The sequence below is a fragment of the Gavialis gangeticus genome, unplaced genomic scaffold (assembly GCF_001723915.1).
Source record: "Gavialis gangeticus isolate Ggan-Ray unplaced genomic scaffold, GavGan_comp1, whole genome shotgun sequence".
NCBI lineage: Eukaryota > Metazoa > Chordata > Crocodylia > Gavialidae > Gavialis > Gavialis gangeticus.
In genome coordinates, this window is record NW_017729025.1 from 109,927,965 (window position 1) to 109,942,372 (window position 14,408).

The 14,408-nt window shown below is 41.3% G+C and overlaps 1 protein-coding gene across 4 annotated transcripts in view; it reads left to right on the forward strand.

Annotated features, from left to right (window-relative positions):
- PAMR1 (peptidase domain containing associated with muscle regeneration 1) overlaps nucleotides 1-14,021 on the forward strand; it is a 108,906-nt gene extending 94,885 nt beyond the window's left edge. For 2 of the 4 annotated variants that reach the window (XM_019519389.1, XM_019519391.1), the window contains exons 8-13: nucleotides 337-537; nucleotides 4,447-4,659; nucleotides 6,298-6,364; nucleotides 9,360-9,592; nucleotides 11,513-11,805; nucleotides 12,974-14,021. In XM_019519389.1, the coding sequence (XP_019374934.1) occupies nucleotides 337-537; nucleotides 4,447-4,659; nucleotides 6,298-6,364; nucleotides 9,360-9,592; nucleotides 11,513-11,805; nucleotides 12,974-13,510 (1,544 nt within the window). In that variant the 3' untranslated portion in view covers nucleotides 13,511-14,021. The remainder of the gene's footprint in view (nucleotides 1-336; nucleotides 538-4,446; nucleotides 4,660-6,297; nucleotides 6,365-9,359; nucleotides 9,593-11,512; nucleotides 11,806-12,973) is intronic. The other 2 variants (XM_019519390.1, XM_019519392.1) reach the window with 2 other exon arrangements.
- The last annotated feature ends 387 nt before the right edge of the window (nucleotides 14,022-14,408 follow it).

Below are 14,408 nucleotides of genomic sequence, written 5' to 3' on the forward strand. Positions count from 1 at the left end.
TTCCAGACTCCACGTTCTGTTTAGCATTTCTCTGTTGAGCAGAGTAGTATTTCATTTAACATTCCTCTTAAGATAGATCAAGCTTTGAATAGTAGTAATTTAGCAATTTTAAGGCATTGGTCTAGAAAGCACTTTTGCATGTGTTAACTTTAAACACTTGCCTAATCCCATGGAAACAATGGGACTACTAATGTTAAGCTCATGCAAAAGTGTTTATAACTTAAAATCTGCATCTACCTGTCTTGTAATTTTGATTCCTGTGCCCATTTTAATTTAATATATTTTAATATTCTAAATAAAGTATCATCCTAACACAGTCCTGTTTTTGTAATAAAGTGGATTTTTTTGAAATATCTGAACTGTCAGTGGTGATGTGTAGGACTCCAGGTGCTCCTGCTCATGGTACTGTGGAAGGAGATGACTTTAAATACGGGGCCCAGGTTTACTTCAACTGCAACGCAGGTTACAACTTAAATGGCACCCATGTTGCCTATTGTCAGCTTGATGGGAGTTGGTCAACACATCATCCTGAATGTGGTAAGGTCACTTTTTTGATTCATATCATGTATTGGCCGTTGAACTGACATGAAATCAGTCTATTGGATTTTATTAAACCAGTGTCCAAACCTCAGCAGGAATTTGACAGATCCATGACTTGATATGATGTTCTAATGTCTCTATAGTCTTAAGACACTTTGGTAGATCTGAATCTTGTTTTCTGTTTCTAAATCTGAAACTTGTATGTTGTTTCCCAGCCTTGCAGTCCTTCCTCAGGCAAAGGTCCCATTGAAAGACTGCTCAGCTTGGAAGTGTACATTGCACCTGAAACACAAATGAGGGCCATGAAGCTTTTGGGATTAGTGAATCCAATAGCTATTTCTAGCGTTGTTGTTGATCTGATATTTCATATGAAAAGATGATCACTGTGGAAGTGATTATTAGGTGGTTTACTGTGTAGAGGACAGAGTAATGGGACAATAGAGATTTTATACCCAGGCAAAATTAGGAACGGAGCAATGCTTTTTTGTCAGTGTTGCCTTGCTGCTAGAAGAGCCAGTCCTTTATCTACCATCTAAAACCTATGTCTCTCCTTATCGCTCACTTAGCTAAGTAGTCTACTATCAATTCCTTCTTCCTAACAGGTACCTCCATTTAAGTCATTTTCTATTAGATTTATTTGCCTCCTTGATTCCAGAATGCTTTGCATAGGTTACAGCAGTGCTTTCCAGTAGTTTGCAAGAGTGCTGTACCAACAAGGAGAAAATATTTTGATCAGTGTTTGAAAATTGCTCCTATAAGAACTCCTGGAGGTCATCCAGCAGGAACAGGGCATCTTTCTGGCTAGGCAGACATTTTCCAGCAACAATAAATGCTTGAGGCTAAGTCTGTCAGTCATCCTCAGTAGTGTCAGTACTTGTCCAAAATTCACCTCTTCACAATTATCATTGAAGCTCATTTTAACACGTTCTCTTTCCCAGTTCTTTTTCCCTCTGTTTCATCCTTCAGCATAGTCTTTATCCCATATACATGACATAACCCAACTTGACCCTATGTAAATGATAGTATTTTTATAACATCAGCTACATGCAGGCTGCAAGAGGAGAAGAAAGCCTTTTTCAAGTGTAATCAGCCAGCTTGTTTCATTCAGAGAAGTTCAGCTACTTCTAGAAATACCAGGACTCTCCTAACCATTCAATGACATCATGCTGGACATCATTGTGGAAAGTAGCATGCAAATAAAATATTACTTCTGGGAGTGCTTTCCTTTTACCGCTTTACAGGAGTAGGCAGATAGAAGAGGTTTCTACCTGCTCGCCCCTTCTGTTCTATAGACATGACAGACCAGATGGCAAATCCACAGTACCCACAGACAGGTCAAGTATTTGTAGGCATGTAGAGTTGGGAATATCTAAAATTGTTGTCTCCAATTCTTTGCCCTTCTGTGACATCACAGGGTCATGGATTGCAGTATTATGAGATGTGACTAGCTGTACCATACCTGATACAAGGTCTTGTGAAAGCAATTAAAATAATTTGTAGACAGAGGGATAACAAGGTAGGTGGGTCCCTGGGGTAGCTGTGACACACGGAGGCAACAACAACTTCTGGCTACCATTGCATCACTGGTATGATTGTGTGGCTGCTGTAGCAGCTGCTATTTTTCTGCCCACCACCCAAGTTAGCAGCTGGGACTGCCCTTGGTTGGCTCTACCTTAGTGACACTACTGTCTGTCTATACACATGAACGGATGTTAAGGTAAAGACAGGAACAATGGAACTAAGCTAAAAGCAGGCAAAGAGGTCCTTTGCTTCCTCATCTGGGCTAAGGAAACCCATTTTTTCCCTCCTCCAGCCTCATTAATATGGTCCTGCTTTAGCAAAGAACTTAAGTATGTGCTTAACACGTTATAATAAAGTTAATCACTGTTCAGCACAGCACTCAAGAATATATTTGACTTTAATTGCATGCTGAAATCCCATTGAAGGAAATGTTAAGAGTACACAGTTAAATGCTCTTCAGGGTACTTAAGTATGTGCCTAAGTACTCTTGACTTCAAGGGGATTTAATTAAATGCATAAGTGTTTTTCTGAATAGAGAAATCCCATGAACTGGTGTTAAGCAGTCAAGAGACAAGAAGTGACAATAGCAAGAGGAATTCTCTTATGGCTTCTGGGATTCCTTGCCCAGAAATGGAGCAGCAACAGCTTCCGATGAGAAAAGAATTATCTAAGATAAGAGTTGAGAAGTCCTGATCTGAGATGCTGATGCAACAAACAACACTGAAAGGAATTTAGGTTATCGTTAGCTTCATAAGAAAATGAGGGCGAATAAATCAATAGTTGTCAAAGGGAAAAGGATGTTCCTGACAAGGAAATGAATTTTGTTTTAAGGTTTCCAATATGGTAATGCAAACAGAGAGCTGAGGAAATAAAGTATAGGAAAATTAATTATCAGCATCACTTTAATGAACACTGCCAACAAGCTGTAGGCTACAATTTACAGTTTTGTGGGGGGAAAAGAAACATACACATATACAAAGGGAAAAGAAAATTAATGAGAGGAGGTATGGAGGAGAGGAAAGAAGGTTTTAGAGACAGAACCTAATGTGAATAAGAATGCAGTTGTGTTTATGTTTCAGCCAAGTGAGAACTAGTTTTCTTTAAATACTAGCTGGCATTCACCTGGATAGTTGAGATCTTTATATCACTGTAGGAAAAGCAAGGAAAGGATGAAAGGAATCGAGATGACCCTGAATACAAACAAAAGTAAAGTTAAATAGTCAAGCTCTATTACTCAAGCCCAGTAATCCAGTGCACTATAGAAAAGACATGGACACACATACATTTGGAGTAGTTTCAAAACAGAGAAGATGCTGATCTGTAGTATGTCACAGCTATTACATTGTGATAGTTAGATGGAGAGATACCAATATAGCAATATTGCTCCAACTTAAACTGGATGAAGAAGTGTTAAAGTTAGGCTGTTTTGTTTCATTTGTATTGTTCCGGGCTTGGTTGCATGTAATGGTTAGACTATAACAGCTACTGCATGGTTCAGAGCAAGAGTCCCTCTCCCTTTTTTAAAACAGCTCCCAATGTATGTGTGTCCATACCAAAGTATACATAAATAATCCTGTATAGATCAATAAAAAGCTCACTAAGGGCATCTACACATGTGCTTTACTGATGAGTAGGCTAATAAGCTCTTCAGTAAAGTGTCACTGTCTATATGTGCACTGGTAGTAGGGTGCAGTAAACTAATTAACTCTGCTGTAAGATAGTACTGTATTGAGGACAGTGCAATCCTATGGCAGAGTCATTATTTGTGATTAAACACATGTGTAAATGGTGACCATGGCTATAAATAGCTCCCAGTCAGCTCAACCAGCTCAGCCAGACTCCTGCTTGACCCTTGTGCCCCAGCCAGCCCCTCTGCTGCCCAACACTGCCACCTGGAGCCCAGGGCTGTTGCCCCATGTTCCTGGCTCTGGTGTTAACTGGTCCATCCTGGTTCAAATTGCTGCTGCCCCAGGTGCACTTGTAGACACTGCTCCCTGGAGCAGTTTTCTCCAGCTCAAAGTGCTCCAGAGTATATTTCTGCATGTTAATTGCATGTGTAGATGCACCTAGTGGATAAAATTAAGGTTTTTGCTTGATATTGGCAGGATTTGGGTCTACATTACATTTTTTTTAATGTTCCAGAATCTTTCAGTTTTAACAAAATACAAGGTAATATTAGTATTTTTTTCTTTCTAAATTGACATTGTCCCTTCAATATTTTAATGCTTTCTAATTCTGGCATTATGGTTAATTTAGAAATAAAATCAGCTAAGTATAGATTGTGTAGTAATGTATGCATGCATGGACTATGAAATTCATGCTCTAGTATTAAAAACGAATACTTCGGATTTTCATAAAATCTTAAATATGTTTTCCTTTTGTCAGTTCTGGAAGAAAAAAACTGCTCAGACCCTGGTGGCCCACTCAATGGTTACAGAAAAGTAGTAGAAGACACGGGGCGTATGAATGGACGCTATGCAAAAATTGGCACAGTCATGGCTTTCTTTTGTAACAACTCATATGTTCTAAGTGGGAATGAGCAGCGGACCTGCCAGGACAATGGAGTGTGGTCAGGGAAACAGCCGATCTGCATAAAAGGTAGTTTACACTCTTTACAATATCTCATAAGTATTTTAGGGGTGTTTTCTTTATTAATTATTTTTTGGCTAAAGAGCCAGCTTCCTAACAAACCTCCCATAAAAGTTCTGATTGACATCTGATACTGAAGCTGAGAGTCTGCCAACTCTTTCTGGTGGCTGAACTTAGCCAGGGAAGATGCTAGTGATTCCAATTGATGTTTTGTCTTTAACAAACCAATAGGAATGTATCTCATTTCCCCTTTTTGTCCTGTTCCTGCCCCTCCCCAACCTGCATCTTTGGGTCAAATATGGGTAGGATCAGTGAAACAAGTGAAGACTGGAAGACAATTAAAAGAGTAGGCTATATATATTTTATCTCACTGGGTCCACTTCTCAATGACTAGTTCTTTCAAGTCAACAGGACTACTTGTATGAGTAAGGGTCTACTCAGACTTCCAGTTCAGATTATAAGCCTATATAAAATCAGGCTTCCAGTTCAGATTAAGATTCCAAATCCAGTTAAGATTAAATTCAGTGTGGCCCTTAAGCACAAGCTTAAACCATGTATCCGTCCAAGCATTTAAGCATACATGTTAATGTTCTGTTATATAGGGAATAACTGTGTTAACGTGGGGCCTGGTAAAAGTGTGCTTGTAACCATGGTAGAATGAAGGAATTTGAGAAGGGAACTGTCTGATTATTTCCCAAAAAGTCATTTGAGCAAAAGGGAGGACTATTTGTTCATTTGGGATTTTCTTATTTTCTGCATTTTAATGTTTTGTGTTATCTGCCCTGAGGATGGAAAGTACTTCTCCCCTTTCTCCTCTTATACCTTTACGACATTAACTTCAGTAGTTACAGAAAGATAAATGCTTGATATTAATCACAGGCAGTCAAGTATAATAAAAGAACACAATATATGAACACTCAGGCATATAAATGAAACATATCCTGCAAAGAAGCCTTCAGTCAATGCACTTGAGTGGAGGGAAAAGATTTTGGTACAATCAGGTGAATTCACAAAAAAATCAAAAAATTATTTTCACTCAAAAATAAGTATTATATGCGAGTATAAAGACTGGGGATTTCTGTCCTGTTATCTTGGGCAAACTGAGGCCAGTCTTGTCATACTTATTAAAATAGGATCCTCTCAGAACAGATTGGCAGCTATCTGTCGCATCCTGCTGCTTTTGTGGCATATTCCCAGTCCTCTGGATTCTCTGTGCATGTCCAGGCGGATGGGGGCTAGGCTTTCGTATGTATCATTCTATTTCAACAAACATTCACTCAGATGTCAAATAATCAGCTGTGATGTTTTAATTATTGTCTTAAGAAAGCTTGGACAGTGATGTCCTACCCCTGCCTAAGACAGAAGATTCAGATCTATTACAAAGATGACTACAGTATGAGAGGCACAGACAGATTAGTGGGGAAAGTGTTCTTGTGCTTGGAAAGAAAGTTGGGATTATGTTCCTAGTAGACAAGGGGAAAAGTTGCTATAGATATTTTTAAATGCATATAACAATATCTACTTATTGCTTCTTTTCTTAATCTAGTTCATTATTGCTAGTGACAGGAAAGGGTGGACAGGTATCTGAACCATAACATTTGAGCTCTGAACATGGAAAAGGATTGTGCAACATTGTATTTTTTCTAGCCTGCCGAGAGCCAAAGATCTCTGACCTGGTGAGACAGAGAGTGCTTCCAATGCAGGTTCAGTCAAGGTGAGATTGAAATCCTTCTACTACAGTTTTAGGAGGAAAAATGTGTTCTTCCCATCCCTGTGTGCTTTATGTTGGCTGAGCAGCCATCTCATGAAATGTTTTATGAGATGGTGCTGGAAGGTTAGGCTCATTAAGTACAGATGTCCAGGCAGCTGGAGAGAGCCAAGAGGAAAAGTACAATTAGAGGTGTCCAAACTACAGTTAGAATTTGGGTTGTGAGCTGTAATGGTGAGCAAGAACTTCCCATAGATTCTTGGGAGCTACTGGTGTTTTCCGGGGGACTTACTGAAGAAGTGAGGGGGAAGGCATCCATGTCTAGGCAGCTGCAGTAGGTTCCATTTACCCAAAGAAAGACAATGTGCTAAAGGGGAAAGCTGGATAAACTTGAATGGAATGCGGGCAAGAGAGAGCGAGAGCAAGAGGGAAAGGGACAGGGAGAAGGAGGAGGAGGAGAGGGCCTGTTCTGAACCTTGGCTTATTTCTTTAAGAAATAAGACCCATATCTCTCTAGAGATTCCTCAATGTACAGACTAATTAACATAGCCTATTTTAGTGTGTCTCTCTGCCAATCTGCAGGGCTGATGTGTATTTTTAAAGACAATGCAAAAATTGACACTATTTTAACAACATGAACGTAAAGACTGCCATCTACTGGGTCAAACCATAGGTCGACCTGGCCCAGTATCTGTATCCTGTGCCACACAGTGGCAGGGAGTGGATGTTGAAAGGGAGAGTGAACTGGGTAATTGTTTCTCTTCAGTTTTCCCTCCCATCGTTAAGAGATTTATGTTGTTTAGTGTACACTCCACCGAGGCACACAAATGGCCTTCATCGCCATAATGTGTCTCGGAATATCACCATCACAAATTGAGTTTTTTCTCATAATATTCTTGATGTTCCATTTTACAAATGTGTTAGTAAAGGACAGGATAGAATATGACATTTCTGGACAGGCTGGATACAGGAAATACCAGGCATCCTACTGGAAACTCATTTCCTTTCAAATATTAACTGATTTTGTGAGGTTTCTCTACAGGCAACCAGATCCTTATGCCTTTAAATGTTATTTCTTCTCAACGGCATGTTGTCCTAAATGATAAGGAATTAATACATTAGTATAATAACACGTATAGTGAAAAGTTTATGGTATATGGTTAATTACATTTTTAGGGTTCATTTAAGTTTTCAGAAATATGCTCTATACTTTGTCTAATCAGTACAATATCTGAAGCTTAGTGACTGCTGCAAATAGATAGCCAGAGATTAATAATTACCATACTACAGAAACTAAGTGGATGATTATCAAGTTATTTTTTCGACAAGACATTTTATTAATAGATAGCTAAAAATGCCGGGGTGGCGAAATATGGCCCATAGGCTGGATTTGGCCTGTGGAGGGTCACCTGCCAATTGACTGTATCTGGCCCATGGTACTCTGCATGGGCCTAAGCCCCATGCACTCCCACCCAGGGCAGCCTGCACCATACTCCACCCAACTCTGGCCAGTGTTCATAGCTTCCCAGCGGGGCTTCTTCCAGAGTGATTGCAGTCACTGGGGTACTTCTTGGCTCCCACACCTCCAGTGGTTCCTCCTCCTCCTGCCCTGTTGTGCTGCTCTGGGCAGCAGGCAGTGCAGGGAACCCATGGAGACATGCACCAGACACCACATGCCCAGGCAGGTGGGGAGGAAGCTGCAGCTGAGTGGCTGCTGCCCCAGTGTGCAGGGCTCCAACTTCAGCTCCTGGCCATCTTCCACCTACCAACTCAGGTGCCTGGTGTGATAAGCAGCCACCTGTGGGTGGCTGAGTGGGTAGAAGGTGGCCAGGAGCTGGAGCCAGAACCCTGCACGTCCCCATGGCTTCCCTGCACTGCTTGCTGCCCAGAGCAGCACAGCAGGGACAGGAGGAGAAGGAGGAGGAGCTGCTGGAAGCAGAGAAAGCTGAGCAGTACCGGGTGGCTGCAGTTGCTCTGGGAGCAGCCCTCCTGAAAAGCTCTGTGCACTGACTGGGGCCAGGGCCAGGGCTTGGACAGGTAGGAGCGCAGAGTGGGCTGCCCCCTTTGCAGGGCAGCTGCAGGGCAGATGTAGGGTGGGGGTCAGACCACACTTGCACTTGCACCCCGATAGGCAAACTCTGCTTCACATGCCCCTTTCCCCTGCCATCCCTCCCTTCCTTCTCCCACTGCCAGCCAGCTCCTGGGACCTAGTGCAGGGGTAGCCACCCTCCCGCCACACACACATGCACACTCACCTCCCCCACACACCCATCCCATACTCCACACATATTCCCCACACACAACCCCCACCACTGGAGCCCCTCCACCCTCCTCACACACAATATACAAGAGTAAGACTTTATTTTGAGCTATTATGCAATTGCCTCTACGTACACTACTCAAAAAAACACAAATCAGGACAAAAAATATTTTTTGAAATAAAATTAAAATATGTTATAGTAGATGTTTCATATTTAGTATGATTTGTTTTTTATCTATGCTTTGTTAAAATGACATCTTCTGAAAGATTTTGTGTGTGTGGCCCTTAACAACTTTTTAAGCATCCATCCAGCCAAAATAATTTCCCACCCCTGTAATAATGCTTATTAAAACAGTTTCTACAGAAAAGTGTGTTTAAGTTCTTATCTAATGATAATTAATTCTAGAAATAGCCACTGTCAATTTATTTTAAATCTATGATATCACATTACTTTTGTGAATGGTAATAGCATGAATTATAACTCCTTCACAGACTCTTCCTAGGTAACAGGACATTTTCCAGAAAAAGTAAACTGAAAAAGAAATATAGACTGGCTGAGCTGCATGTGGGAATATTGTTAAACTGTACTGAAGAGATTTTTTGCCTCATGCTTCTACCATATGAGAAAAGTAGTTATGTTTTCAAATGATGCTTGACGCAGCTGGTGATAAAGCAATGACAATGACTGTTTCTTTTTTTGTCATATCATTATTAACTCATGTTCTTTGTGCACTGAAACAGGGAGACACCTTTGCATCAGCTCTACTCATCTGCATTCACCAAACAGAAGCTTGAAATCTATCCAACCAAGAAGCCAGCACTTCCATTTGGAGACCTGCCTCCAGGGTACCAACACCTGCATACTCAGCTTCAGTATGAATGCATTTCTCCTTTCTATCGCCGCCTGGGAAGTAGCAGGAGGACTTGCCTGAAGACAGGAAAATGGAGTGGGAGAGCCCCTATATGTATTCCAAGTGAGTCCCTGAGAAAATTGCACATTTCCCTTAGGAGGCCTGTATTCACCTTAGATAGTTAGAGGCTCCTAAGAAGGTAGGCTGCCTGTATTTCTAGCTTGAAGAGAAGGAGCAATGAAACTTCAAAGATAGATGACTCTTTCTAACCACCCACAGACCTTCTGTAGGTGACAGCAAGTGTGGCGCTTTCAGGTGTGTAACATGCCAGCAGTCTTTCCAATCGTCTAGTTCAGCAATAGAGATAACAGTGTTCTCACAGGATTTGGAAATATGTTGTTATTATTTCATATTTTCCTGTACAGTAATTTTGTTCTTGTTTTTTCTGTTTAACAGAATTTACAAAACTTTCAGGACAGAAACAAAAAAGTACCAAGGTCCTACTCTAGGGAGGGGCCTTTTACTAAGCCCTCCTAAAGATGGGCTTTATGTTGGAAAATTTAATTCTGGATGAAAACTTGTCCAGAATGAATGGGTATTAAACTCTGGGACTTTTAGAAAACTCATTACTTTCAGAGCCCACCTTCACTAATCTAGAAATATCATAGATTCATAGACTGTTAGGGTCTGGAAGATCATCGGGTCCAGCCCCCCTGTACTAGGCAGGAAAGACAACTGGGGGTCAGGTGACCCCAGCAAGGTGCCTGTCCAGTCTCCTTTTGAAGATTTCCAGGGTAGGTGATTGCACCACCTCTAGAGGGAGTTTGTTCCACAATCTAAATACCCTAACTCTGTAGGAGTTTTTCCTAAAATTGAGCCTGAAGTGGTCTTCCAGGAGTTTGTATCCATTACACCTGGTCTTTCCCAGGGGTGCCCTGGTGAACAGTTGTTCACCAAGTTCTTGATGTACTCCCCTGATGTAGCGGTAAGCTGCTACCAAGTCCCCTATCAGTCCCCTATCATGCTAAAACCTCTGGTTCTAAGGCCCATTTCTATGATATAACCCATTTCTGGTTGATTATGATGGGTTTTTGAGTCTTATTTTGTGCCTAGTTGTGGACAGCCAGATCTGGAAGACCATCTGGGACCAGGAGTGCACAGTACCCAAGTGCTGGGAAGCCAGAAGCCAGGAGGTCTATCTGAGAAGCCAAATAAGAGAGCTGGAGGGTTGGGCAGCATGTTAGATGGCAAGCTGGGTCAGCTAGCCAGGAGATCAAGCTGGGGGTTGGGTTGAGGCAGGGTTAGGAAGCTGAAAGTTCAGGCAGAGCACAAGTCTGAGGGTGATCCAGGTTGGATAGCTAAGGGATCAGACAGACCTGGTGAGCTGGTGGAGGTACAAGCCAGGAAAAATAGCACAGCAGCCTAGGTACAGGTTAAGCCTTGTTGCCCAGACTTCTGGGTCAGAGGTTTATATTGAAAGTGATGGAGGGTCAGCTGACCCTGCCTAGCCATTCCAGTGGCGGAGAGTGGGTGGGTGGCTTGGCCCAGATGGGAAGTTCTGGCCACTTGTGTCCAGTATATGTGGTCAGCTGGGGAGGTGACAGACTGGGATAAGCAGCTGTACCAGGAAGGTTGAGGCTGTAGGATCAAGGCCACAACCATGGCCTGACACCTACTGGCTTAAATAAAGTTTTAGTACAGCTATGGTGTAATAATGATTCATTCAGCTCTTTGTGTCATTATATAGTTATAGGACAGCCTTATAAAATTGTCATGAAGTTTACCAACTCAGGTACAAAATATACATCCCTGATTTTTTGTCAGGAATTCAGATAATAATGAAAAAAAACCCTAATCAACTTTTACTTTTGTACCAATGCTTTTTCCTCAATGAGGAGCTTTGCGAGTCTGAGGTAAGAATTAATTGGTAATATTTTCCACTAACCAAAGAAGCCTGGTTCTTAAAGCACACCCTACTTGGGAATCAAGAAGTGAAGATGTGCTGCTTGTTAAGCATCTCATTCAAGGTTCATATTTTCACAGTCTGTGGAAAAACTGAAAATGTCACTCTTCAGAAGACTTCATCTGTCAGGTGGCCTTGGCAAGCTGCCATTTACCGGAAAGCCAATGGAGTAAAGGAGAGCAACATTCGGAAGGGAACATGGATCCTGATCTGCAGTGGAGCCTTGATAAATGAGCGCACTGTGGTTGTAGCAGCACACTGTGTCACTGATTTAGGGAAGACCATTGTCCTCAAGACAGCAGAACTTAAAGTTGTCCTGGGGAAATTCTACAGGGATGATGACCGAGATGAGAAGACCATCCAAAACTTACGGGTAAGTAAGCCTAAGGGGTCATGAAGAAGTGCTTAAGACAGGCGGGCAGTGACTACATTAAAACCTTAGACTTTGGCTAAGCTTGCCAAATTACCATAGAAAAGTTGCCAGTCAGTGCCAATTATGATCCCTGTTTCTCGTGAGAGAGGTGCTTATTCACATATTTCACATATGAGGCCCAGATCTCTGCAACTCCAAACTTTGGACAGTTTGTATTCAACTCCAGATCCAATGATACCTTAAAATGATGTGATTTTTCCAAATTAATTTGGGAAGATTTTTTGGTTTTCTGTTAAAAAGCAAGGATATTCGGGGCTGATTTTTTTTATTGGACCAATTGTATAGTTGGGGGAGATCTTAGACATGATTTTGAACACCAAGTACTCTCTCAGGTCTGGCAAACAAGTGACTCAGTTTAAGCAGGTAGAACAAATGCAGGAGAAAGTCAACAATTTTGAATGATTTTCTCTTTTTAAGAACCCAAGTTTATTAATGCATTCTCTCCAGTTAGGCATAGTCATTTTGTTTCATTTCTTACGTTTACTTTATGCTCTCCTTCTCATACCCAATGCTAGCATTTGGTGGCCAGACTATTTTGCTGATTATTCCTGACTATTCCTGATTAAACAGTCTTGCTATACAATTCCTGCTTCCCGTGATTTCTTTCCTGTGGCAAGGAACAAAACATTAGGCTTTAGAGTTTTATTGGATTGCATAATGCAGTTACTTTCTTTTCTTTTTTGGTGAATTAATGGAAGAAATTCTGTAACATCTATTTTAATTTAGCTACAGGTACCAAAAATGATAAATATTCATATAGGTAATGAAGATGACATTCAGAAGGTGGTCATGCACTGAAGGTGGGGAAAATAAAATTGCTCTGAATGGCTTTCAGATGGCTTCATCTTGATGAAAAAAAATTGACAGTGTTTCATAAATATTTTTTTGCTTGAAGTAAAGCTATTTTTGAAACACTTGAACTGTTTGTATGTCTCTGCTTTAAAATAGCTATTCGAATGCATGGTTATTGCATGGCAAAGGAACATTTGCAGGTTGCAAAATCATCTGAAACAATATGGGAAAATACCATACAAAAGTTGTCACCAATTGACTGTCAAATGTCCATTATTACTGACCCTGTAAATTTCCCATTCTGGTTTCTCCTTAGATTTCTGCCATCATAGTGCATCCAAACTACGACCCTATATTGCTTGATACCGACATAGCCATCATAAAACTCTTGGACAAAGCCAAAATCAGTAGCCGCGTTCAACCAATTTGCCTGGCATCTGCTCATGACTTGGCCCCGTCCATGGAGGATTTAAAAATAATGATTTCTGGCTGGAAAATATTGGCTGATATTAGAGATCCCAGCTACAAGAATGACACAATCCGCATGGGAGCTGTTCAGATTGTGGACTCACTGTTGTGTGAGCAGCAGTATGAGGATCATGGAATCCAGGTCAGCATCACTGAGAGCATGTTCTGTGCCCAGCAGGACCGCACAGCTTTTTCTAATATCTGCCCTGCTGAGACTGGAGGGATTGCAGCCATCACTTTGCCAGGAAAAGAGTCTCCTGAATTAAGGTGGCACCTGATGGGATTAGTGAGCTGGGGCTATGATAAAACCTGTAGCCTAGAACTCTACAGTGGCTACACTAAAGCTGTTCCATTCAAAGACTGGATTGAGAAGAACATGAAATAAAAAGTATAGGTGGAAAGGGCTTTTGATAAGTGTAGTAGCATCTCTCACAATCTCTGCTGCTTTAGGCTTTTCCCACCGATGAGCCGCATCTGGAATAAAGTTAAGACAGACGCCCTGACAATTTGTCATAGGATCAGCTGTTCACTGAGGCTACTTAACCAACAATGTAGGCTCTTTCTTTGTGAGAGAAGGGTTTGATATATTTCAGCTTTCCTATCTCCCTTGATGGGAAGATGGTGCTCAGCTCAGCTCAGCTCCTGATACCTGTAGGCGGGATGGCTGGTACTGGCAGAATCCGTCTGTGGTTTATAATCACCTGGATCAGGGGATCTGTGAGAGTTTCACAGTGGATCATAAGTGTGAGAAAATTAGGAGGTTGGAAAGAGTAGTCTGAAATAATGGGTGAGTTTGTTATGGTATATGCTGTCTGTATTGCCATAGTATGATATATTCTTTTTCCCTCCTAAGTACTTTACACATTTAAATAAACAAAGGTTGTTTTTAACCTATATACCCACGTCTGCTATTACTATTATTTAGTATCCATGAATCCCTTTTGTGTCATATGCCAGAGGCCATCTTCTACTGCTATGTGCATGTTTGTGGCTTTCACTGGGGATTTCCATGTACAGTGAAAGGCAGAATTGTTAAAAAATCTTAAAGAAGTGCAAATAACTGGCAAAACTTATAATGCACCCAGCTCTGGCATTGGTTTACATGGATGCAGTGTAATCAAACCAGTTTGGAGAGTCATGCTCCATTCTGTATTGGTCACAACCTGAACTTGACTTTTCAGAGACTTTCTCTGTTTGAGACATTTCGAAAGACCTTGTAAGGCTGAAGAAAAGCATATCTTTGAGACATTATGCATGCAGCTTTGTTCTAATTGTGATTACAG